This window comes from Artibeus jamaicensis, unplaced genomic scaffold (genome assembly GCF_021234435.1).
Source record: "Artibeus jamaicensis isolate MK-2021 breed Jamaican fruit bat unplaced genomic scaffold, CSHL_Jam_final contig_467, whole genome shotgun sequence".
In the NCBI taxonomy this organism is placed as follows: domain Eukaryota; kingdom Metazoa; phylum Chordata; class Mammalia; order Chiroptera; family Phyllostomidae; genus Artibeus; species Artibeus jamaicensis.
The window spans coordinates 1,325,349-1,350,261 of record NW_026521845.1 but is presented as its reverse complement, the minus strand read 5'-3'; the positions used below and the strand labels follow the sequence as shown (position 1 = coordinate 1,350,261).

General features: G+C 46.8%; 1 protein-coding gene across 1 annotated transcript in view; it reads left to right on the top strand.

Moving 5' to 3' along the window:
* The first annotated feature begins 10,300 nt into the window (after nt 1-10,300).
* TSNAX (translin associated factor X) overlaps nt 10,301-24,913 on the top strand; it is a 28,131-nt gene continuing 13,518 nt past the window's right edge. The window contains exons 1-4 of the mRNA XM_037136753.2: nt 10,301-10,495; nt 10,943-11,047; nt 13,962-14,076; nt 15,252-15,382. Of these exons, the coding sequence (XP_036992648.2) occupies nt 10,480-10,495; nt 10,943-11,047; nt 13,962-14,076; nt 15,252-15,382 (367 nt within the window). The 5' untranslated portion in view covers nt 10,301-10,479. The remainder of the gene's footprint in view (nt 10,496-10,942; nt 11,048-13,961; nt 14,077-15,251; nt 15,383-24,913) is intronic.

Below are 24,913 nucleotides of genomic sequence, written 5' to 3'. Positions count from 1 at the left end.
TCTCTCCTTCTCTTTCTCCCTCCCTTCCCCTGTCTCTGAAAATAAATAAATAAAATATTTTTAAAAACCCACTAGACAATGTATATAACACAATGTAATGCCAATACAAACAAAATACGACACGATGCATTTAGGTCTGGAGGGAAGTGACTGGAGTTAATACAGTGTGTTTTTTGTAACAGGATACATTTCTTTTGGTATTGTTAAGCATAGATGTTACAATTTCAAGAAAAGTACCATATGTGTGTGTGTGTATATATATATATATATCTTTCAATCTAGTGGAAAAGAACAATACCATGAGAAATAAAACCCATAATAAAATTTGTAATAATGGAAGAAAAGAGGGAAAAAAACTGGAAAAAGCCAGAAAAATAAAAAATGTAAAATGATTTGGTAGAAAAAAATCATGTTCATAATTAAAATCAATGTAAATATGCTGAGTTGTCAAAATGCACGTGTTGCCCTGGCTGGTGTAGCTCAGTGGACTGAGTGTGGGCTGTGAACCAAAGGGTCACTTGTTCAACTCCCAGTCAGGGCACATGCCTGGGTTATGGGCCAGGTCCCCAGTGGGGGCCACGTGAGAGGCAACCACACACTGATGTTTCTTTCCCTCTCTTTCTCCTTCCTTTCCCCTCTCTCTAAAAATAAATAAGTAAAATATTTTTTAAAAATGCATGTGTTGTCAGACTGGATGGAAAATGTAAACAACTCCTTGCTGTCTGTGAGAGAAACTCCTAAAATGTAAATGCCAGAAAACAATGAAATGTGAATGATAAAAAAATATTCCAAGCAAACCAAAAGAAAGACAACATAGCTATATTCGTTTTGGACAAAGAGATTTAAGGCAAAGGGAATGAGTAGGTATAAAGAACACCTGTACAATGATTTAATATGTATTATATAGTGACAAAAGTTAATTCATCAAAAGGACCTAACAGTTCCAGTTTTTATGCACCTGATAACATATCTTCAAAAGCAATCAAATAAATTTTGTCAAAACTACAAAAATGATAAAATGATATATCTACCATCACAGGGGAAGATTTTTATGAACTTTTCCCAGTGATTGAAAGGTTAAACAATAGAACAAGTGAAAAGTAAGGAGTAGAAGTTTAAACAAGACAATGAACCAGCTAACTGTGAAGAATCCTGCACCCTGTAGAGCCCTGCCCTCAACAGTTGTAACAGATATCAAGCATTTATGAAAACAGATGATGTATTAATTATAAATCTCAACAAGTTTTATAATTGGCCTGATAAAGACCACCTTTTCTGACCAGAATGCAATTAAATTTGGAAATCAGTAACGAAAGAGAGCTAAAACAAACAAACAAACAAAAATAGCGATCATTTGCAATTTTAAAATCACAAAAAATAATATTGGAAATAGGATTTCAACAGAAATAAGTGAAAAGTTACGACCATTTGGGGGATGTAATAACTTAAGTGGTGCTGGCAAGGATATTTGTGTCACTGAATCGAGCCGTGATAAAGGAAGTAAGTCAAGAATCTACATAGTACAGGCTGGCTTGAGGCAGGCCTGCTCCAGGCAAAGTCCCTTTCCAGTGACACTGTGGACTATATTCCCTATGCTGTACTTTACATCCCCATGACCTAAGTTATCATTAAGTAGGCTTGTTACAGGGCTGTCTTGGTCCCCCAGAACTTCACTCTCAGAGGCCACATGGTCCTAGAAAGCCACCACTATGTTCTATGAGCTGCTACCCTCGAATCCTGGAATGTAAAATACGATTCTCCTTTACTTCATCGTATCCTTACAACAAATAGTGTGTTCTCCACAGTTCCCTGCAATCTGTTCTGTGGTTATAGTTCTGAAGCAGTTAAAGTTCTTATGTAGAAAGCAATAGAAACTGACTCTGACTAACTTAAGCAATATGAAAGGATTAATTTGGGAATCTGGAGAGCAGCCAGCATCAAAATACAGGATGAACAATGAGTCCTTGGAGGGGACAGGAACCAGTCCAGTTTCACGGATCTTATTCTTGGGAAGCCATGCACTTGCAAATGATTCAGCTAGAATCACCTTTCCTCCCTGGGTGTGTCCTTCCAAGTCAAATTATGGAGAAGAAAATAGATTGATTTAGGAGTGCCTAAAGGAAGTGATACTGGGTGGGGTAAAACATCGCATTGTATAATACAACATTATAAAACTTAATAATACATTCAAATACAAGCCTGTTTTTGGAAATATGAAAAATCCAGAACATGGAAGGATGGACCTCCTACCACGTTCTGGTGACCAAAAATATTCACTGTTGTTATTTGTGTAAATAGTATTTTCCTCAACAAATTAAGAAGACACCGCAGATCATTTAAAATATTTCAAATGTACACAACAGATTAAAATTATCAACAAACATGCATATAAAAACAATCTTAAATTTTGGTGTTCAGGCTTTCTCTAATATTTTTTAAGTTAGAAGTTGTTTTTTCCTAAAAAAAAAAGACAAAGGGAAATAAATGCAAACTATGGAGGAAAAATGGGCCACCTACGAAACCTGACAAGCTTGGGGCCGGCCTGCGTGGCAGCCTTACAAACTCAGAGACCAAAGTAACCACATAGGAGGGTCTGAGATTGAAACTGTCTGTAGTTTATAAAATAGAGTCCTGGTGGTTAGTCTTGTCCTAGGACTGTGTCTTTCTCGAGTAGGGTCCAGCTGAGCCTGTCTACTGTCTCTTTGCAACTTTGATAACACACCTTTGAATGTAAGGATAATTTCCTTTTCCAGACTGCGCATGGCACAATCTCCCACCAGACCAGGAGACCACGGGGCCCCTCCTTGTTACTGTTATGATGTTAATTGTTCATCGTTAGCTCTCCCACACCCACCGGTGCAGAAGAAGCACGTGTCTATTTGTTCTGCTTTTTGTCCAATCCCAGAGATTCCCTCGCCCTTCCTTCCTCCCACCTCTCTAACTTACCACCAGTGGATTTCGTGTGAGCCTTTATGCTTCCTCCTTTGATTGTAATGCCTAAAATAAGACACAAAACTGCCATTCTCTGGAGCATTTTCACAATCCCTTGAGATTTTGCTTCCAGGCAATTATTGGCTCAACTCAAAAATTCATACAGGTTTGAAATTTTAATTTACATAACTAAAGAGATTCTTTGTTACTGGAAATGTAAAGGACACCAAGCACAAATTAAAAGCACCTTGTGTTAGAGCTGATGTGAGCTCCCAATTATGAGTCACTTGAGGGACCGTCCCCTGGTTGTCGGTGGCGCTGAATCAAGCCATCTCTGTGTATACAGTGTTTACTGAGACACAAATACTTGTACTTACAATGTGTATGTAAGATTACTCTGCAAATTCAATTGGAAGGCTCTTTAATATCATGTTATTTCCACCATAATACACTGAAAGACTTTCACAAAGTTTTTTTTTATTACAAATGTAATACATGTTGATTACATTGAAGAAGTATACGCAACATAAGCAAATGTTTCCTATAACTGACTCCCTGTGATAATCGCTGTTACAAGTTTGAGGTTCTCCCCATTATTCCCACGTGCATATATCAAAATATGTTAATTTTTATTTTCTAAAAATATTTTATGTATTTAGAGAGTGGAAGAGGGAGGGCGAAAGAGAAGGAGAGAAACATCAACATGAGAGAGGAACATGGATTGGTTTCCTCTTGGATGCGTACCAACTGGGGCGGAACCTGCAAGCCAGGCATGAGCCCTGACTGGGAATCGAACCTGCGACCTTTCACTTTCGGGACAATACTGAGCCCCAGCAGTTAGGGCGGAAATATGTTAATTTTTTAAATAAGACACTCTATAATCCAACCACTGAACAGAAAGGATGAGTATGTAGCGTGACAGGGGTGCTTATGACGAGAATGACAAAAACACTACAATGCATAAATGCATCAAATCAACATTTACAACTTAAATTTCCACAGTGTTATAGGTCAAATATCTCTCAATAAAAAATATATAGAAAAAATACAAAGCTCGGGATACTATAGTTTCATAGCATCTGTTCATGAATTCACCCAGCAGATACACATCGAATGTGCATTACGTGGCCGATGCTCTGCTCTGCTAGGGAATAAAGCACGCAAATCCCTGCCCGCACGGAGCTTATGTTGCACTGGAAGAAACTGGACAATAAATAAAATCAATGGTAAAATACATATGTTATAACACAGAAAAGGGAGCTAGGAAGGAACAGGAGTAGGATTCCCGGAAGACGTAAGTGTTCCATGGCTGCTATTCACTTAGCACAAACTTACTTGGTGCCTTAAAGCAACACACATTGATTATCTGACAATTCTGGGGGCAGAAGTCCGAACCGGGTCTTACTGGGTTAAAACCAAGCGTTGGCAGGGATGCATTCCTTCTGGAAGCTCGAGAGGAAAATCTGTTTCCGTGCACCTTCCAGCCTCTAGAGCCTTCTTGCCTGCCTTGGCTCAAGGCTGCAGCCTCAGTCTGGTTGCCCTACAGCCGCTTTCCCGTCAGCGCCTCCTTCTCGGGCTCTCCCGCCTTCCCCGGGGACTCCTCAGCACCCCTCGGACGCCATCGGGCCACCTGGCCAATCCAGGCTTTCCCCATCTCGAGATCTTTCCCTGAATCCCATCTGCAGTTACTTTTGTCACTAAGGTAACACGTTTACAAGTTCTGGTGGTTAAGATGTGGACATCTTTGGAGGGCCATTAGTTGGGCTAACACAGAAGTCCTCAAGGAGAAGGTGCCATTTTCAGGGAGGACACGAAGGCAACACAGAGCAAGTCACGAAGAGGCCTGTGGGAAGAGCAGCTGCAGCAGCGGGAACAGCGGTGCAGGACCGCGCCCACCTTGTCCGAGACACCTGGCCGCAGCCGGTGGACCGAATCAGCAAAAGTGGATGAGAGCAAGCGGTGGGGTGGTGGCTAGGGTCACACCACCCAGGTAGGGCCTTGTGATGACTTTGGCTTTTACTCTGAGGGAGATGAGTTCTTGCAGAGGTGGGTTGTTTTTTTTTTTCATCTTTTTTTCCCCAAGGTTTTATTTTTTTATTTTTAGAGAGAGGGGAAAGGAGAGAGAGAGAGAGAAAGAGAGAAGCATCAATGTGTAGTTGCTTCTCACATGCCCCACACTGGTGACCTGGCCCCAACCCAGGCATGTGTCCTGACGGGGAATTGAACCAGCAGCCCTTTGGTTCACAGGTTGGCACTCAATCCACTGAGCTACGCCAGGCAGGGCAGTCCTTGCAGTTTTAAGTAGAGAAGTGACACCAGCTAAGTATGTATTTTAATGGGATCACTCTAGCTGCTGTGTGGAAAATTAACCAATTGGGCGAAACTGGAAATTGGAGACTAGCATATATCAGTTATTATTGCTATGTAACAAACTACCCCTAAACGGAGGGACTTTAAAACAAAAACTTACTATTTTTCCTGATTCTGTGGGATGACTGGATGTTCCTACTTCGTGGTAGTGACTGCTGGGGTTGCAATTTCCAAGACAGCTTCACTACTGTGTCCGGTACCCGAGCTGGGTAGGTCGTAAGGAATGGCGGCCGGTCAGACTTCTTACGAGGTGGCTCCAGGTTCTAAGACAGCTAAGGGGGAGCTGTCAGGCCACTTAAGGGCTAGGCCCGCAACTGGCCCAGTACCACTTCCCCCACATTTAATTAGTCAAAGCAAATCAAGGGCCCAGTCAGTTCTGGGCGGGGACTGGACTCCACCTCTTAATGAGGACAGACATCTGTATGCAGCTGGAAGGGCCCTGCAGTGTTTCAGGTGACAGAGGAGAGCAGCTTGGGCCAAGGGCTACCAGTTGAGTCTGGGGAGACGGGCTGTATTCTCAATATATGTTGAAGGTAGAGCCAATAAAATTTAGAAATAGCTTTTTAGTCAGCTCGGGCTGCCGTAACAAAATACCGAAGACTGGGTGGCCTATACAACCAATTTGTCTGCTCACAGGGCTGGTGCTGGAAGTCCACCATCAGAGTGTCGGGATGGTTGGGTTCTGGCGACGCCTTCTCCTTGGCTTGTGACGGTCACCTGTGTGCTGTGTGCTCGCATAGCCTTTCCTCGGCCTGCCCATGTGGAGTCACACAGATTGCTCTCATCCTCTTCTTTTTTAAAAAAAAATTAAAGTTGATTTTAGAGAAACGGAGAAAATAAGAGAGAGAACACCAGTCCCCTGCCCCGTGCATCCATGCACACACTGGCTGCCTCCTGTATGAGCCCTGACAGGGGATCGAACCTACCACCCTGGGGCATCGGGATGACGCTCTAACCAATGGAGCCACCTGGCCAGGGTTCGTCTTCTTTTATAAGGCCATCAGATCTTATAAAAGGTCTGGATTATGACATCATTGAACCTTAATACCTCTTAAAAGCCATACCTCCAAACACTGTCAAATTGGGGGTTAGGGCTTCAGCATGTGCATTTTGGGGGCCACAGCTGAGTTTATAGCAATTAGCATGTGGAATGTGAAAGACAGAAGACTGGTCAAGGATGACCAGTTTTAGGTCCGATCAGTTGGAAAAAGAGATTTACACGAAGCAGGGAATGATGCTGAGAGATGGGTCTCGGGGGATGGCGCTGAGTTTGGAAATGTCCATTTGATCAGGAGGAGACACTGAATCGGTGCTGGGCCATGAGTTTGGACCGGATGTGGGTTTTCAGATACAAAGTGAGGGGTCTCTGGTTCTAGACGGCATTTAAACCCACGAGAAGGGGCTCAGTGAGAGAGAGTAAGAGGAATAGACTGGAGGTCGTCTTCTGCAGCAGATTAACCTGAAGGAGCCTGGGGAGGTGGGGAGGAGCCATGAAGGACTCGGCAGAATGGGCTGGCGAGGTAGGAGGGACGCCAAGGGGATGTGGTGTCTGGCAGCGCCGCAGAGAGTGACAGCTGAAGGTCCTGTGAGATGAGGAATGAGTGGGGATCATCAGATTTGGCAACGTGGAGGCCAACGTGGACGTCATCGGTGCCCTTGCCAAGAGCAGACTCTGAGCAGCGACTGAGGAAGAATGGGAGCTCCGGCAGGGGTTTCACCGCAGGCAGCGGCAGGGAAATGGTGTGGAAGCTGCAGACAGAAGTGGACTCTGGAGATGGATTTTAAGATGGACGACATGGCAGCATGTTTGTGTGGCGATGGGAATGCGGCAGGAAAGAGCAAAAGGAAAAAACAAAACACTGTACAAAAGGGGACAATTCCTGGCACACAGGGAAGGGAAAAGGCCCGACACTGGCCTGGCTCACTGTTCACCTCCTTCAAGTCCACGTCCCCAGGTCCCAGGACAGTGTCCCCTGTCCACTGGGATTACAGACCCAGTGAGGCCTTTCCTGACCCCCACCCCGACCCCAGGAAACCCCATCCTTCACCTTTGTGGAATTATTGGCCATGCACTAATTCCAGGTTTAAATCTTTGAAACTGCCAAACTGTCTTCTACAGTAGCTGCAAGATTTTACATCCCCCCAACAATGTATGAGAGTTCCAATTTCTGCACATGCCCACTAACACTGCCTTTTTTATTATTATAGCCAACCTAGTGGATGAGAAGTGGTATCTCCCCATGGTTTTGCCAACCCCATTTACTCCCTCAACTGTGGTCTTCCGTCCTCGGTAAAGAACCAAACATCATTTCCTCCCAGAGCGTTCTAGCTCGGCCTGTGAACTGGCACAGATATGGGAACTGGAATGTGTCCACTTCACAAGAACGCTTTGGACCCTACCGGTTCCTTTGAAATATTCGAGTACCTCACGACAGTCCCACTGCCTCCCCCTCGCCCCTCCAGTTTCCATAGTCACTACGTAACATGGTAAATGCTGCAACGGTCTCTTAAGGGCCTATTTTTTCTTCTCTTACTTTATTATGTGATTTATTTTCAATACCCTAAAGCAGTTTTGACATGTGATTTTTTTTTCCTGTAAAGGTGACAAACATTTTTAAACAGAGTAAAAACAGGTGCGTCCGAAAGGCTTCGCGAGTTTACTGAGTCCAACGCAGGCACCGGGAATGCGGGGGGGGGGGGGGGGGGGGGGGGAAGCACACCCTTCTAGGAGGAGCAAGGTCTTACGGAAAATCTTCGCCTCCCTCACCCTGCCTGGGGGTGATAACCTTCTTTTAAAAAGAACCAAGAACATGTTTTGCCGAATACCAAACTGTGTGTTACATCTGAAAGAGAACAAGGAGACAGTCAGGGCGGGGATGCAGGTTGTTAGGCGGGGGCGGGGGAAGGTATTCCCAGACAAAGCAGCTCTGTGCGAGCACCTGGGGCGGGGGCGTATGCAAATTAGTGCTGGGAAAGTGTTCCTGGGACGCCCCTCCATCAAGCACTCTGAGAATACGTCACAGGTAAGGAAACCTAGTGTTGTGATCGGTGCATTGAAGGGAAGCAGGGAAAAGCCGGGCAAGCGATGCAGGTGTGGCCGGACACCTGAGCGGGAGGGGTGGCCGGAGGGGGCGAAGGGAGATGGCTGGTTTCGGAGAGCTGAGGTCTTGGGAACTGCTCTTCCAGTGGAGTTAGGAATAATGCCCCTTCTCCAGACTATGGTAAAATAGGTATCGACTCTAAAAATGTCACAGCCTACTGGTCTCCGTGGATCTGGAGGGAGTCGCATTAAAATGATTACATTTATATCAGAGCTGTCTTTTACCGCCCGCATGGTCAAGTCATCTCTCATCCAAGGCGGGGTGGGCGTTATGTGACAAGGGTCAGACCTCGCACAAACTGAGTTATTTGCTCAACATCCATAAGCCAAGACGTCAGCCCGGGTCCTCAGGGGGTTTAGCCGCAAGGAATGTGGCCAATCAATTCATGTATTCGAAGGGCCACACATGTATAAAGGGTGGTGGTTCCGTTCCGGCTTCAGAGCGGCAAAGTCCCTAGAGATGACCCACCACCTGCACCTGCCCGTGACCCGCGCGTCGGGGACTTGAACTGGCCGTCCTGCCACGTCCTGGCCGAGCTGGTTCACCGGCTGTTCCTGTGAAGTCAGGGAGGCGGAACGGTTGCCCGCAACATGGAGGAGACTGAGAGAAACGGCAGTGGAACGTACTAGTGTTTCCCCTGCTCGGCCCAGGTCACCCGGCTTCCAGGCCGTAGTCGCAGCTTGTGTCTCCAGGACGCTGGGCTGCTGCTCAGTTGCCGAGCCTGTCCCGATGGGGACGGCCATTCCCGGATCGCTGCGGAGGCTCGCGAGGGGCCGGGCAGGGCCGGGCGCGAGGTCTACAAGTCGGATACGACCGGGCAGAACCTGCCCACAACAGAAAGCTCACCATGTAGCAGCGCACAACTGTTACTACAACTGACGTCTGTTTTATTTGTTTGAGAGACGGGGATGGATGGTAATATACTAATTGAGCATTTACTACGTGAAAGACACTCTTCTGCGGGCCTTAGTAGTAACTCACTGAGTCCTCAAATAATCCCCCGAGGCGGGTAGTGTTGTATCCCCATTTTACAGATAAAGAAACGGAGGCTTAGGGACTGGTTACTTCTTCAAGGTCCCACGAAGGCAGGGAGTGTGGCTCCAGGGGGGCAGAGGGCGCCGGGGAGGGGAGCAGAAGGTGGGCGTTTGCCTTCTCAGAGAAAATGCGGGTTACGCCCTCCATTTACTGATTGCGTATTTCCATCACTTTAGCTCCTAAAGTCACTTTAGCTCCTAATGCACTTAGCCAGGAAGAAGTTTGAAAGGTAACCTGGGTCCCTGGCCCGGGTAGCTCGGTGGGCTAGAACGCTGTCCGCAAACACCAAGGCTGCGCGTTCGATTCCCCGCTCACCGCACATATAAGGATCAATCATTCACAAGCAAGTTCCACTTACTTAGGAAGCCATAAGTAATGGAACAACAAATGGATGTTTCTCTTCTCTAAAAATCAATGCATTAAATCAACAAATAAACACTAACTCTGTGATGTTTAGGCCTAGATCCTAGCAAAACCCCTCGCAATTTGCTCAGGGACACTTTCCTCCCAGTCTGGCTCTGGCGCCACAGGGCCGCCTGCGTGGCGAAACTACAAATCCCAGTATGCACCGCGGGGGGAGGCTGGGTCCACGCTGAGGGAACAGGAGGGTGTCCCAAAGGTGCCTTAGGCGAAGACTCATGTACATTTATACATTTTCCACCACCTTTCCACCTTCACATAGATCTCACCTCTGTATGGACAGATGGTCTTATTTATTAGCAGCGCCTGCAGTTTAAACTTGTAGAGTCGCTTCTGACGCCAGGCACGGCAGAAGGCAGGTGCGAAGACCACACTCGGGCGCAACGTCCTTCAGACCGTGCGCAGGGCGGAGCCAGTGGCCGTGCGGCCTCCGCGCAGGCCGGAAGTGTGAGAGGCTGGAGGCAGAGGCTTGAGTGTTTGCGGGCGCGCGCGCTTCCGGTCCTTCCATCGACGTCGGCTGGATGCAAAGGGCTCCTGGACAGGCTCTCCCGCCTCTGCCTTACACATTCCTCCAACTTAGAGGCCTTCTGTCTCAGCTCGGCTTGTTGTAGGCTGGGACGCCATGAGCAACAAAGAAGGTGGCGTCCTCAGCAGCCCTGGGCGTTATTTATCCAAAGCGGGAGGACGTTTTGGTTTTTTGTCGGATTTCTCCCCCTCCCCCGAGGGATGCCCCCGTCCCTCGTAGGCTGGGAGTGCCTGCCCTGGTGACTTTCCCAGCCACACTGGCCCTGTTAACACCTCTCATTTTTCTTGAATGCACGAGCTGTTTTTTTAAAAATAATCTTAACTGCGAGATTACTCCATCTTGTACCAGATCAGGGAACCTATTGGTGGTGTCCAGGCTGAGCGAGCTTGAGGTTTGGGGGAGAGACAGCTGCTTTTCCACCAGTCGGCTGGGAAAGCCTCTAAGGCGAGGGCCCGAGGGCATCTAGCTTTAAGGAAGGAAGGGGTGTGTCTGCCTGCATTACGTTGTTTCACCTCTTGGTGATGGAAGAGCCTAACTTTTTTCTCCTTCTCTACGTAAGGATCAGGAGGGTTCAGGAAAAGGAAGCATGACAATTTCCCACATAACCAGAGAAGAGAAGGGAAGGATGTTAATTCATCTTCACCTGTGATGTTGGCCTTCAAATGTAAGTTCTCTGTAATGTAAGCTGGCGAAAGAAGAGAACTAAGGAGGTTGTAACAAGGATTGTGTAGCCATTGTTGTGCCCCAGAAAGCAGCCCCTAAGAATTTTAGATGTGTGTACGTGAATATTGTAGTTTTCCTGGAGGTTTTGGGTGGTGGTAGGTCGGCCGTGAAAGTCAAAATGATGAAAGTCTCTTGGCTCTTTTTCCTGAATACCGTTCCACAGGTAAACATTGTGTAATCGACATGAGACATGCACGTGACCAGAACTTAACCATGTAACGGAATATATCAGTGTGTGTCTGCTATGTGAAATACGTCAGCTATGCACACATTCTCCTGTGCTGCTTAATGACCAGAAGAAAGATGCTAGGGAGAAAGTTGCTAGGTGCTGATTCGGGGTGTGTGATCCTCATGGAATGCACTTAACCTCTGAGGCAGTCCAGCCTCCACTGTGCTAGTTTGATCTCTACTTTTGTGGGACTCCCAGTACTCTGGGTTTGTTTGTACCAGCATTACTGCAAACACTGAGGAATGTGTCGCATTTCAAAGTAACTGGTGATGACGTCAGTAGGCGACAGGAGATTTTCATCTCCACTGTAATCTTACAGATCGTCCTGGTATATGAGGGTCATCAACAACAAGAACATCGTTATGTGACACTTGACTGTATATCAGGTGTATTTACACATATGTTTCATTTTTTGAATGTGTATTGGCTTTGTTTCCTCAACTAGACTTCTGAAGACAGACTATATTTTTGTTTTGACTGTAGCACTTTGAACAGAGTAGGAACTCCTATCTCCAAGTAAATCTCGGGTGCATGGATGCGTGGATGGATGGATAGATATGTATTCACTGTTCCCCTTTTCTCAGTATATTAACTTGGTAAAGTTGTTCCTCATGTCAAAACAGAACGAAAACAAAATTCCTCTGGTCCTTCAATGTCATGTACCTTGTAGTTCCAAGGGCTTAGGAACCTGAGAGGGGTTAGCAGTTGATTCCGACTTGCAGTCATCTGAAGGCTGGAGTGGGGCTGGGGGACTCGCAGCCACAGACAAGTTAGGGCTCCTGCCAGCAGCCAGCTGAGGTTCCCTCCACTGCTGCTTGAGTGGCCTCGCGGTACAGCATCTGGCCTTCTCCAGCCAGAGGGAGGAGAAATCCCCGGTCCCCTCAGGCCCAGTCTTGGGCATCATATACTGGCACTTTTGCTACATTGTATTGTTAGAATGGAGGCCTTTATTTGTTAAAAAGGAGTTATAAAAAACTCTGCCTCGTGGTATTTAAGGGGCAGGGAATTAGGGTCCACTTTTTGAAGGGAGGAGTCATGTAATTGTGGCCATGTTTTAAAATGACCACAGCACCTACAGTGATAGTCACGGACGTGGGACAACTAGTTAAAATTGAGTAGCGAGCTTTCTGATCCCAGCTGTCACTCTGGAAAAACTACAGCGGGCCGAGTACACCCCCATCCCCTGACACTCGACAGAGAGCTGCTTGTGTCCAAGTGTGTTTCACCGTTTCGTGTTTTGGCCTGCCTCTCACACGCAGTGTGTTGTGCTTGGAATCACTGGGAACCACGGAAACGTGGTGTGCCCACTGTGCATCCGGTGCGCTGTGGTCTTGTTCAGGACCCCAGCTCAGGTATCTTCTTCCCGCCAGAACCTTTCTCATTGTTTTCTCGAGAGAAGTTGGTGACAGACATTGCATTCATTCATTCGTTGTCCATCCGTTCAGCCACGAGCTGTTAGTCGGGCATCTGCTGTTGTTCCAGCAAGTGTTAGAGAATGAGAAAAATGTGGTTCCCTCTTTCCTGAACCTTCTGCCGGTACTATAGGACGGCCACGTTTTATTTGGCTGTTTCTCTGTTTCCAACTGTGCTAAACCCCTTGAGGGTAAGAACTGTCTCCTTTAACTGTGTGTTCCTACTACGTAGTTCACAGAGGTCATTAATGTATTAATAATAAATAAATAATGCATTGAGTGGTTTTGAAGTATTAGGCAATATCCTAGTCCAATATTATTTCAATAATAAAATACTACATGTATTTAGGGCCTTGTCAACTATGTATTTGCTTCATAGTTTATTCAAGTTCTGTTTTTGTTTTTTTTAAATTTATTTTTAGAGAGAGAGGAAGAAAGGGAGAACGAGAGGGAGGGAAACATTGATGTGCGAGAGATACATTTCATTGCTTGCCACTCGCATGTGCCCAGCTGGGGGACCTGGCTCACAACCCAGGCATGTGTCCTGATTGGGAGTTGAGCCAGCGACCTCTCAGTTTGCAGGCTGGCACTCGGTCCACTGAGCCACACCAGCCAGGGCTGGGGTGGGGTGTCATTCACACAAAATAACCTTACTGGGTACTCCTTACAGCACAGGCGTTTTGCTTGGTCCTTGGAGTGAGTGACTGTGCCTCTGAATTAAACGGTTGTGAAGACTTAAGTGGTTTCCTGGTATTTCAGTGACTAGGCAGGGCTTGACAGTTAGGGAGTAGATGTTGCTAAAAGTTTAAACTTCTAATTAAAAAATTCCAGTTTCTTTTTGGGGGGTATTTATGTTGTGTGTGGTAAGGTAATTAAAAAGAACTTAACATTACTTAGAGGGGTAGTTGGAAATGCTTTTTAAAGTTGTTAAGTGTGATAATTTTTTGATCAGCTCGTGTTTACCAGACCACATGCTTTTTTACAATACATACATCTCATTATAAGACTCTGAGTGGTAAAACCCACCTAAAGAAAGAATATTTTGGCTACTAGCAGAGTCTTTGATTTCTGAGTACTTTAAAATAAATAAGATGATTTTGTCCTCTTTATTGAGTAAATAATAGTTGCTTTAGCATGCATAGTAATAACAGTATTATTTGATAGGCTTTAGTTATAAAATACACATGCTTATGGTCGTAATAATGTATTCTTAGCATTTCAGCAGGAACTTGATGCAAGACATGATAAACATGAGAGACTTGTAAAACTTAGTCGGGATATAACTGTAGAAAGTAAGAGGACAATTTTTCTGCTCCATAGGATTACAAGGTGAGTAAATATCTTTAAAACTTATTATAGTTGGATGCAGTTTGATAGGTTTTATATATACTGTAATACTTTATACCTCTCTGCACAGTAACTAGCTGTTGTTAGAATATTCTGTGACTTTTTGTCAACATTAGGATCAAAGGATTTTTGCAGCAGGCAGATTTTATCAGTAAACATTTTCTTTAATAGATACAGGTAGGTATATTTTTCTTGATCAGTGAGCTTTGGTAGTTTATGTCTTTCAGGGAATGTTGGCATCTCGTAGTATTTCTTTATGATCCTTTTATTTATGTAGGGTCTGTAGCGACATCTTTCCTTCTTGGTGCCGGTACTTTGTATCCTCTCTTTTTACTGATCAGTCTGGGTCAGCTTTGTCGCTCTTAAAGGGCACAGTGTTGGTTCCATGGACACTGTTTTCCTATTTTGTGTTGCGCAGGTGAATTTTTCCATTTGTATACTTTCTGTGGATGCATTTGCTCCTCTTTTTCTCGTTTCTTAAGGTGGAAGCTGAGATCAAAGAGGAAACTTCTTTTTCTGAATATGGGTATTTAGTGCTGTAAATGGCCCTTTTAAGTCTCTAAGGATGGTTGAGCTGCACTCCTTGAATTTTGATACATTGTTTTTCATTTTCATTCAGTTCAAAATACTTTCTCAGGGAGACTCCCTGGCTCCATGTAGGTTTCTGGTCCCTGCACTGTCACTGGGAAAGTTCCCAGGCAGTAAGACGGGACAGTCCTTAGGGCCCACGTCCTTTTTCTCACCTCTTTCAGGGGTCACTGTCCCATGCTGCCAGTTGTCCAGTGTCTGAAAATGATAGTTCTGTGTGTATTTTTCGTTTTGGTTGGTGGTGGGAGGCTGAAATCTGTCAGTGTTACTCCACCCTGACTGAAAGCAGACATCCCTAGATGTCATGTTTTTATGAACATAATTTTTCTTACAGTTCTGATTGTAATATACATAAAACTTTGTATACTTCTTTTTTCACTTAATACTATATTGCAGCATTTTTCATGTTTTTAAATAGTTTCAATAAAATCAGTTGTAAATTTCAGTTGATGTCCAAGTCTGTACAATATTTATTAATGGTCTGTGTTAAGTGATGATTAGAGGACTTCAGGTTTTCACTGTAGAGCATCTGGCTGATGTTTTAAAAGCTCCCAACGTCTTGGTTATAGTGCTCCTGACACAGAAGACATCCTGGCCGAGTCAGAAACGAAGCTGGATGGTGTCCGACAGAAGATACTGCAGGTGGCCCAGGAGCTGTCGGGAGAGGACCTGCACCAGTTCCACAGGGCCATTACTACGGGTACGTCTGGGCGCTCTCCGGCGCCGGCCGTAGTTTGTATCATCTCTCTGTTTGTTTATTTATTTAAAGAATTGTTCCCCCCATTTTTAAAGAGAGGGGAAGAGAAGGAGAGAGAGGGAGAGAAATATCAACATGTGGTTGCTTCTCATGCGCCCCATACTGGGGACCTGGCCCAAAACCCAGGCGTTTGCCCTGACTGGGAATTGAACCAGCGACCCTTTGGTTCACAGCCTGCACTCAGTCTACTGAGCTACATCAGCCAGGGCCTAACAGTGTTTTTAAAATAGCATGTTATGTGATTTATGTGTGAATTGCATGAATTTTAATTGATACTTGGGAAAATATTATTGACCTAAAAGAATTGGGACTGCTAAATGGTAAAAGTAATCCAAAAATGTTTTTCTAACTGTGCAGTTATAGGTATTGATTGATTTTTAGTAAAAGTCTGTCTCCTAGTGACTGTTTTCTCAGTTACTTTATCTCAAGTATGTAGGGTGAGTTCCTCTGCTAATGCGGGTCTGTCTGACTGGCGGCTCTGAGTGTTGGCTCTGCCAGTTTTGTAAAGGGGAATGCCAGCCCGGGGACCCAGACGTCTGGCAGTGCGACTCCATGCTGGGAATTTTAGGGTGACACTGAGTTTTATATTCATGTTAGAAGTTCCCGGGAGTCCTGGGTCTTAGCGATAGTCACCATCTGTAAATTATAGCTGATCCTGGAACAGCACAGAGGTCAGGGCTCCGACTACCTTTCCGCCCCTGGCAATCAGAAACTCATATAAGACTTTCCCAAAGCTCACTGATTGCCTGCTGTCCACTGGAAGCCTTCCCAGTGACATAAACAGTTGCTTAGCACATATTTTGTATGTGTTGTTATACTCATGAGTATAATATGTGTATTATATTCATATACACATGTGTATTACTATACTCATGAGTATAATACGTGTATTCATATACACACATGTGTGTATTACTATACTCAGTATAATATGTGCATTATACTCATGTACTGTATTCTTAAAGTAAGCTGGAGAAAATATGATATGAAGAAAATCATAAGAGACAGTAGCATTTACAGCACTGTACGTATTTGTGGGAAAAACCCCACATGTAAGTGGACCTGCACAGTTCAAACCAGTGCCGTTCGAGGGTCAGCTGTAGCATCAGTGCGCTGGTTTGCTTTTTTAATCCTCACCTGAGGGAGGATGTGTTTGTTGATTCTCGAGAGAGATGAACCTCAGCCGGTTGCCTCCCATGTGCTCCCCGACCGGAGATCGAACCTGCAGTGTAGGTTTGTCCCCTGATGGGGAATTGAACCCGTAACCTTTTGGCGTACGGGACGGTGCTCCAACCAGCTGAATCACCCTGCCAGGGCTTTGTTGTTTTTCAGCGTGAGTGCACTGACAGGAGAGACACCGTAGGATTCAGATACACCTAGACTTGCAAAGGTGTGTCTATCACATGCTGATCCTCTGAGCTCAGTCAGTTCCCACGGAGTCAGCTCCGTGGGGAATGAGTTCATTTCGTGTTTGCCCAGTACATGTCCAGTTTTAGCCTAAACACTTAAAACTTCAACACTTTTCAGAAATGCTGGCTTGTGGTGTGTTGAAATGTCTTTTTTGCTCAGTAATTGTATTACTGAGGTATAACGCACATACAGTATTATATTAGTTTCAGGTGTGTAAACTGGACTGACTTGGTGTCGGTACACCCGGCGGAATGACCATCATGGTGCGTCTGGGTAGCGCCCATCTCCACGCACGCTTCCCGTGGTGAGCTCTGAGGATCTACCCGCTCAGCAGCTTTCCAGTGGGCAGCACGGATTAGTGACAGCAGTGGCCGTCGGTGCCAGTGGCCGTGTGCCTGTGCCCGTGTGCCTGTGCCCGTGCGCCAGTGCCCGTGCGCCTGTGCCCGTGTGCCAGTGCCCGTGCGCCTGTGCCCGTGTGCCAGTGCCCGTGTGCCAGTGCCAGTGTGCCTGTGCCCGTGTGCCAGTGCCCGTGTGCCAGTGCCCGTGCGCCTGTGCCCATGTACGTCAGTCAAAGCTGTGGGGCCGAGGGTGTCACTGGAGACTGAAGTGGTAACTCAGACAGTTCTGTGAGGAGTCAGTATAATTAACTCCCAAAGGAGACACATTCCCATCCTCATAATTTATAGTTTACTAGCAGGGCTTTATGTGGTGTTTTAAATAATAGCACATAATAGAAGGGATCTGGTGGATTCAGTTTGCGTTGTCCTTGACTGTGGCGCAATTGGCGGGCTGGGAGAGAAGGTCAGAGGCACTGCAGGGAGGGTGGGTGAAGCGAAAGTGCACATACGCCTCCAAAGAACACACGAGCATGTCTCCATGACCTGTGGTAGGACAGGTTTTTAAAATGGCACAGATGAGCATTAGCTGCTAAAAGGAATGTGGGCATTTGAGGTTCACTAAATTTGAGAAATGCTGTTTGTCCAAAGAGATCATTAAGAAAGTGAACAGGCGGCCCTGGGGTTGGTCAGGGTTTTCCCCATGAGCCAAGGTTGCAGGTTTGATCCCCGGTTGGGGCACACGGGAGAATTAACCGATGAATGCACAGTGGGTGGAACAACAAACTGATGTCTCTCTCCCTCCTCCTCCCTCCCTCTCTCTAAAATTAATACATTTAAAACATTTTTAAATAGTTAAAAAAGAAGGTGAAATGGCAAGCTGAAGTCTGAGAGAACACACTCAGATACAATGTTGGATAAAGTACTCCTGTACAGACCATGTGCACAATTCCTACAAAGCAAAAGGAAGACAGTTTAAGAGTGGACAGAAAAAACTGAACAAAGGCCTCAGAAAAGGAGATGTTCGGATGGCTCACATCAGATCGGGCGTTCAGAGAAGGCGTGCCCAGCAGCCCGTTCACTGGAGTAATTCCCGTGAAATGCCATTCACTCACCGGCGTGGCTGAGTTGCAAATACCGCTTTTAAAAACCTGGGCAGTATTTAGCAAAAACTGTGTGCCTACTTTATGATCACTCCTGGGCACGGACCCGAGAGATGGGAGGCTTACGTTACTGAAAGATGTGTGAGAACGCTCACAGCAGCTATACTCGTGATGTCCTGACACCGGGACGTGGCCCGGTGCCTGTCACCGGGGAACGGAGGAGTGTGGTGTAGCTGCAGAGGCAGTGCTACTTGGCAACACAAGGTGATAAACACACGCAGCGCGCGTGTGCATCTCCCATTCTGCTGGGCGGGATCAGCAGATAAAGGAGTCCATGCCGTACAGTTCTCTTTGTGTGACGTTCAAACAGAGGCAGGACGGGGGCTGCATCGGGGTGGAGGTTGGGGCAGGGGTCGCTGACTGTAGGCGTGAGGGGCCTTTCCGGAGGGACAGAGATGTTTTATATGTTTATCTGGGTGGAGTGACACGGGTGTACACCTACGTAAAAATTCACCGAGTTAGACATTTGAGGTTTACACACTTTACTGTTCATAACGTATAATTTATTTTTTAAACGAAGAGAAGTCATTATTGACCGAGGAGTACTTAGCTCCTTCTCCAGAACAGTTCTGTGTCTCAGGAAATTGCATCAGTGATAATTCCCTTGATGGCCGTCTTACAGCGGGAAGGCAGCGCCGCACTCGGGAGAGTCCGGGTAGGGCCCTGGCGGAACGGGGCAGCCGGCCTCCAGGTTCTCCACTCCGCTGAGTCCCGGGGCCGTGCCGGGACACCGCATTCCGTGGCAGGCCTCTGTTACAGTCCGTAAATGCTCTTTGAACATGACCTACTCATGGGCTAAAAATGTAAAGGTTCCCTGCATCTCATTTTTCTGTTAGACGTCTTCAAAACAAGGTTGTTGAAATTGAAGCAATAAAGGTTTTTTTTTTCCCCCCTTAAAGTGAAGGGATAAATCGGTCAAATGAAGAGGTACTGGGACTTAAAAATCTGCCGACAGGTATTTTGTATGATAAAGTACGGCCATTTACAATTAGAGTAGCACTAACAGTCTGATGCTCATGAATAGCTTGCTGCTTGTGATTGTCCAGTGCTTGTTTTGGTGTCACTCCAAGTAGCTGTTCTTTGGACTTGAAGATAAAACAATTCTGGCACCGAACTAAAGGAGTCCTGTGCTTTTCCTCATTAAGAACAGTGCCGGTGGCACGCAGAGCATTCCCCCGAGGGCCGCTTGTGTGCACTCAGGCGCTGAGTGTGCTTCCAGCGGCCCGACCCCAGCAGGTCGGCTCCGGCCTCTGCTCAGGGCTCGGCAGGGCAGGCCGCGCGCTGGCCCGGGGCTGGGCGGGCACACGGGCGGGTCGGCAGTTGCGTGAAAGAAGAATTGTTGGCGCCCTATCGTGTTTTTGTTTTGTTTTTCTCTCTCATTGGAAATGAGCAGTGGGGGGGAAGTGTCCATGTCAAAGAAAGAAATGTATGTTACCAGGTGTGTTTTAGTTTTTATCACTGTGAAAGCGATAGAAATCGTCATTGAATTATGAGACATCTTGGTACATGAAACTTAAGTTCAGACCCTAACTGGTATTTTTAATTATGTTTGATGAGCAGTTCATTTTTTCTCCACCCAACATGATCTAATTTGATGTCCATTTCGTTTAGTGGATTTGAAATTTTTCTGGAGTGTGTTTTAATTTTGTTAGAAAGTATTCGTTTGCCTAATTTGTAAATAATTGTGCAACGGAGGGAGTGGTTTGAGGACGTCTGGTCCCACTGCCTCGTTTTGTAAAGAAGCTTCGTGATGGTGTTGGAGTCGACTCCGACCTGCTTTGTCTGTTCGTTCACCGCCTTCTTTCTCCCTGATGGCTGCTGCCGTTGGAGCTTCAGTCTGTGTTGCTTTCTCCAAAGCCACAGCCTTTGACTTGAAGCTCTCAGGTTCTGTACTGCTTAAAGACACTCATACGGCCTTTAATTTTACGTACATGGGTAAGTAAAATAGGTGTAGTTTAGATTTGCATTCCAATGTGAGATGATTCAGTGAACAGTTTTTGTGACTGTTTTAATAAGTGTGCATTATCATACCACAAACTTCTGTGATGAGTTCTATGACTGCTGTGATGGTGGGAATTTTCTGTAGGCAGTTTCCGGTTACGAAAACTCAGTTTGTAAACATTCTTTGTAGGAAAAGGCCTGGTACACAGTACTTGGACTGTCCACCTCTATGAAAGTCTGTTAGTGCAGTTTCGGTTTTGCCTTTGAACACTCTGGTGGCTTTTCTGAAATCCTCCTTCAGCAGGTTGCTCTTTGAGCTGCGACCCGTGGGTCGATAAGGTTGGGGCTAAGTAGGGAACGGGGAAGAGAGCACGTTAACTCCGTCCGGGACACCCGCAGCAAGCCCAAGAGGCCCTTGTCCCTTGACAGACTGTCTTCATTTGTGATGCTGTAGTTGGCCAGAGAAGAGTGATCATTAACGTAATTTGCCTATTGCTTTTTTTTAAATATATTTTTTAAAGATTTTTTAAAATTTATTTATCTTTAGAGGGGAAGGGAAGGAGAGAGGGAGAGAAACATCAATGTATGGTGGCCTTTCATGCGTCCCCTGCTGGGAACTGGCCTGCAGGGAACCGGCCTGCAACCCCAGTATGTGCCCTGACTGGGAATCGAACCGCGATTGTCTGGTTCGCAGGCCCGCGCTCAATCCACTGAGCTACACCAGCCAGTGCCTATTGCTTTTTTAGTAAGATTTTATTTATTTACTTTTAGAAAGATGGGAGGGAGGGAGAAAAGGACGGAGAGAAACACAGTGTGCGAGAGATACATGGATTGATTTCCTCTCGCACAACCCCAACTGGGGACCTGGCCCGCAGTGCAGGCATGTGTCCTGACTGGGAATCGAACTGGCGCTCAGTCCACTGAGCCCCGCCAGCCAGGGTACCTGTTACTTTTCACATTTATGTTGCATGTTTGACTAGGGTAACATTTTGGAGTAATTACCGCCTCTTTTGATTGTGAGTTAATACCTGGAAACAAAAACAAAAAAGCAAACCCACTGCTTTCTAAGTTATAAGGTCTTGTCTAATAAAAATGAATACCTGTCATCGTATTTTTATTATTCCCATGTCAGTGTAACTCATCGGTTGTAGAGGAGGGTCCTGATACGCTCCTCTGGGTACATCCTGCAGCGTAGGCTGACGTTTCTACTTGATGAACGAGGATATTGAAGAGCAGTAAAGTTGACAGACCTACTTATCTTACCCAGTGAGAGGCCGAATTGGCTTTCGAATCTAGGACACCCTCATTTTGAGCCTGTGCTTTCTGTTATGCTGGCACCCTACTTGGAGGAAGGGTAGAGGCAGGGAGGTGAGGGAGAGGCTGTGGTGGTCGTTCAGGTGTGGAATGGACAGTTGGTGTCGGCAGTGGGTGGAGAGGAAAGGGTCTGCTTTCAGGGTATGCGGTGTCTTTTTCTTTTTAAGTTCAGGGAAAAGAATAGTCAAGAAAAACCTTTCAGAGTCTGGTTTGGCCCCTTGGTTGAATGGCGATATTCCTTGTCAGGAGAAAGTAGGAAGACAGAGAGGCTTTGGGTGTGATTAATTAGACGTCATGGGTCACGTGGCGGCTGCCTGGTAGGCGACTGGTCCAGAGAACCGGAGGCACAGGGCGAATGTGCAGGCACAGCCTGGGCGTGCTCAGCTGGAAAGCGGGGGCCGGACTCGGACCTGAATACGATTGTCCGAGTGGAGTCTGGCTCTGGGCACCGGGGACCCTGCCCCAAAGGGAGCAGATGGAATATTTGATGGAATGGGCTCCCTGGAGAGTCCAGAGAGGGCGGGACCCTGGGCTCAGGTAGATCCAAGAGCCTCGTCTGAGGACAGTCACCTCCTCTGAGCTGGGCCGTTAGGCTGGGTGTGCAGGTGGCAGTTGAGACCTTCTTGCTCAATGACCTCTTTCCCGTGTGCTGAGGGGGGGTGGGAATTGGGGGGCGACTGGAGACAGAAGAATGGCTCTGAAGGTGAGGAGGTAGGCACCTAAGCAGGAATGTTTAACAGCCGTCGTTAATCACTTTTGCAGGTTTAACCTGACCAACAAATGGGATCTTTTCTGTACGGAAATAGGAGTTGAACGTGGTGGGAAGTTAGATTAGTTCATGGTTAGGATTTTGCCAGTTAGTTGCCCTAGGGTAACAGTGGGGGAAGTTGGGTGGCGTTCGGCTTGGTGCACAGTTACGGTTGTTAGAATAGAAACATCCTTCCGTGTCTGCTGGTAAGCAGTACATCCTTAACTGTGACGAGTGGTAGAGTTACTAATACAGGTTTCCGCATATCTGGTCTGTCTCAGAAGCCGAGCGGGCATCGTGATTCCAAGGTACTGGGGTAGGTTTGCTGGCACTGCCCTCATCAGATGCCACAGCTGGTGGCGTAAACAACACAATTTATTTTCTCACAGTTCTGGAGGCTGGAAGTCCAAGATCAAAGTGTTGTTGGCAGGGCTGCTTTTCCCTTTGGCCCAGTGGTGGCTCCCCTGTCTCTGGGTCCCCACATGGTCTTCCTTCCAAGTGTGGGCGGCCCTGGTATCTCTCCTGTGTCCTCATCTCCTTTTACAAAGACCCGTCAAGTTGAGTGAGGGCCCACCAAACACATCGCGTTATGGGGCACTAGAGGGCCGGGCTCCAGCATGGATTCGGGGGAACACAGCGCAGTGCATCCAGGGGGCGCCTGCGGGGATGGTGTTCTTTTTGGTGGGGGAGACTGGGGAGCCGCGTCCCGTTAGGTCCGGGGGTAGAGGGGGTGCCTGTGTTGTGCAGCCGAGCTGTGGCCCTCTTCTGTAAACCGTCAGAGGAAATAACCCTGAGGGGAGAGGCTCACAGTGGTGGGGAAGTGTGCTGGGAGCCAGGGGTACAAGCAGCTGGTTCACCGAACCCATCGGTACAGAGAACCACTTGGTGGTGGCTGGACGGGAGGGTTTGGAGGGCGGGGTGAACTGGCTGCCAGGGACTGAGAAGCACAGACCGGCGGTTCCAGAACAGTCTGGGAGGTACAGCACAGCACAGGGGATACAGCCAGTGGTGTTGTAACAACAGTGGGGTGTCAGACGGCTGCTGGGTTTACGGGGAGATCACTTTAAATACATAAATATCTAATCACTATGTTGTACACCTGAAACCTATATAATCCTGGGTGTCAGTTGTTAATGAACAGTAAAAAAAAAAAAAGGAAAATACTCATGCGTTTCATGCAGGGCATGTTCCCTCAGGTTGCAGTAATGGGCTTTTTGGTGGGTTCAGGGGGCTTTGCCTCATGGGAGACCTACCCCCGGTGGACGGGGGGCGGCCGTCTCTGCGCCCGGGGAAGAGGCCTGGGGAGACGGAGTCTGTCGTGGGTTTTACTGAACAGCCGAGGGAGCCCCAGCAGGTGACGCGGAAACCTCCTTCCTGTTCCTCCGGTCCCCGTGTCCCCCAGGGACAGAAGAGAGGGCCACAGAGATCCGATGAGAGGTGGCAGAGCTGGAAGCTGGGGCGGAGGCAGGCGCCCCAGTCTCCCGTCATCTCAGTGGAGGAAGGAAGAGTTTGACGCTGGTTCCAATAGCAGGTCGCGGCTCAAGGGCATCATTTAGCTGGAGAAACGCAGATCAAAAGAAAGGTTTTTCCATCAGCACCTAAAAATCAAGAAATGATTTGAGTTTTCAGAATGAATTGATGAAGAATTGATGCTGTATCTTATGTCACTTGCTAAGCAGTTTTATAATCATTGTAACGATGTAAAAGAAGAAAAGTATTTAGAACTTGGTGTTTAGATTGATTTATGTAATAACTTATATTCCTGTTAAGAGTATTTTTAAAAGTAAGCCCTGACCCGTGTGGCTAGTTGGTTGGGCATCATCCCAGAAAGCAGAAGGTCACTGGTTCAATTCCCCGTCATGGCACATGCCAGGGTTGCAGGTTTGGTCCCTGGTCAGGGCGTGTTCGAGATGCAAGCAATCCATGTTTCTCTCTCACATGGATGTTTCTTCTCTTCTTCCCTTCTTCTCTAAAAATAAATAAAATCTAAAAAACACACTTCGGCAGTTGCCCCGGGGGCATGGATGGTGCAGACCAGACTTGTTACTAGGCTCCTGGCATGGTGGGGGGAGGGAGGGAGGAAGGGAAGGAAGGGGACGTGCTTCTTGGGTACTCAGAGTGGTCCCTGGGGGATCGAGGAGATTTCCAGACCGCCCTGAACTCCTGCACTCAGTTACGTTCGCTTCTCATAGGTAAAACTGACTGAGTAAGGCGAGTGGGAGGAGGGGCTTTGCGGTCAGACAGGCCCGGACGGCGAGGTTTGCTCTGACCGTCTGAAGTCTGTGGCCTTGGAACAAAGCGCACGGCCTGCTTCAGTTTCCGCTTCCCTCCCCGCAAAACGGGAACAGTGAGAGCTGCCTCAGGGGTGGTTCTGCAAAGTAAATACGGTAGGATTATGGAACGTGCTTCTTACTTTGGCACATATGTGTTTATCAATGTTTGCTTTCCTTCTGGGATTTATTGGAATTATTAACCTGTGTGCTAAATTCTATTTTCGTTTTGGAAAAAAACTCAGTAATACTGATTTGCTGCATATCCAATCTTTAGTGCTAAAGTAAAAGCC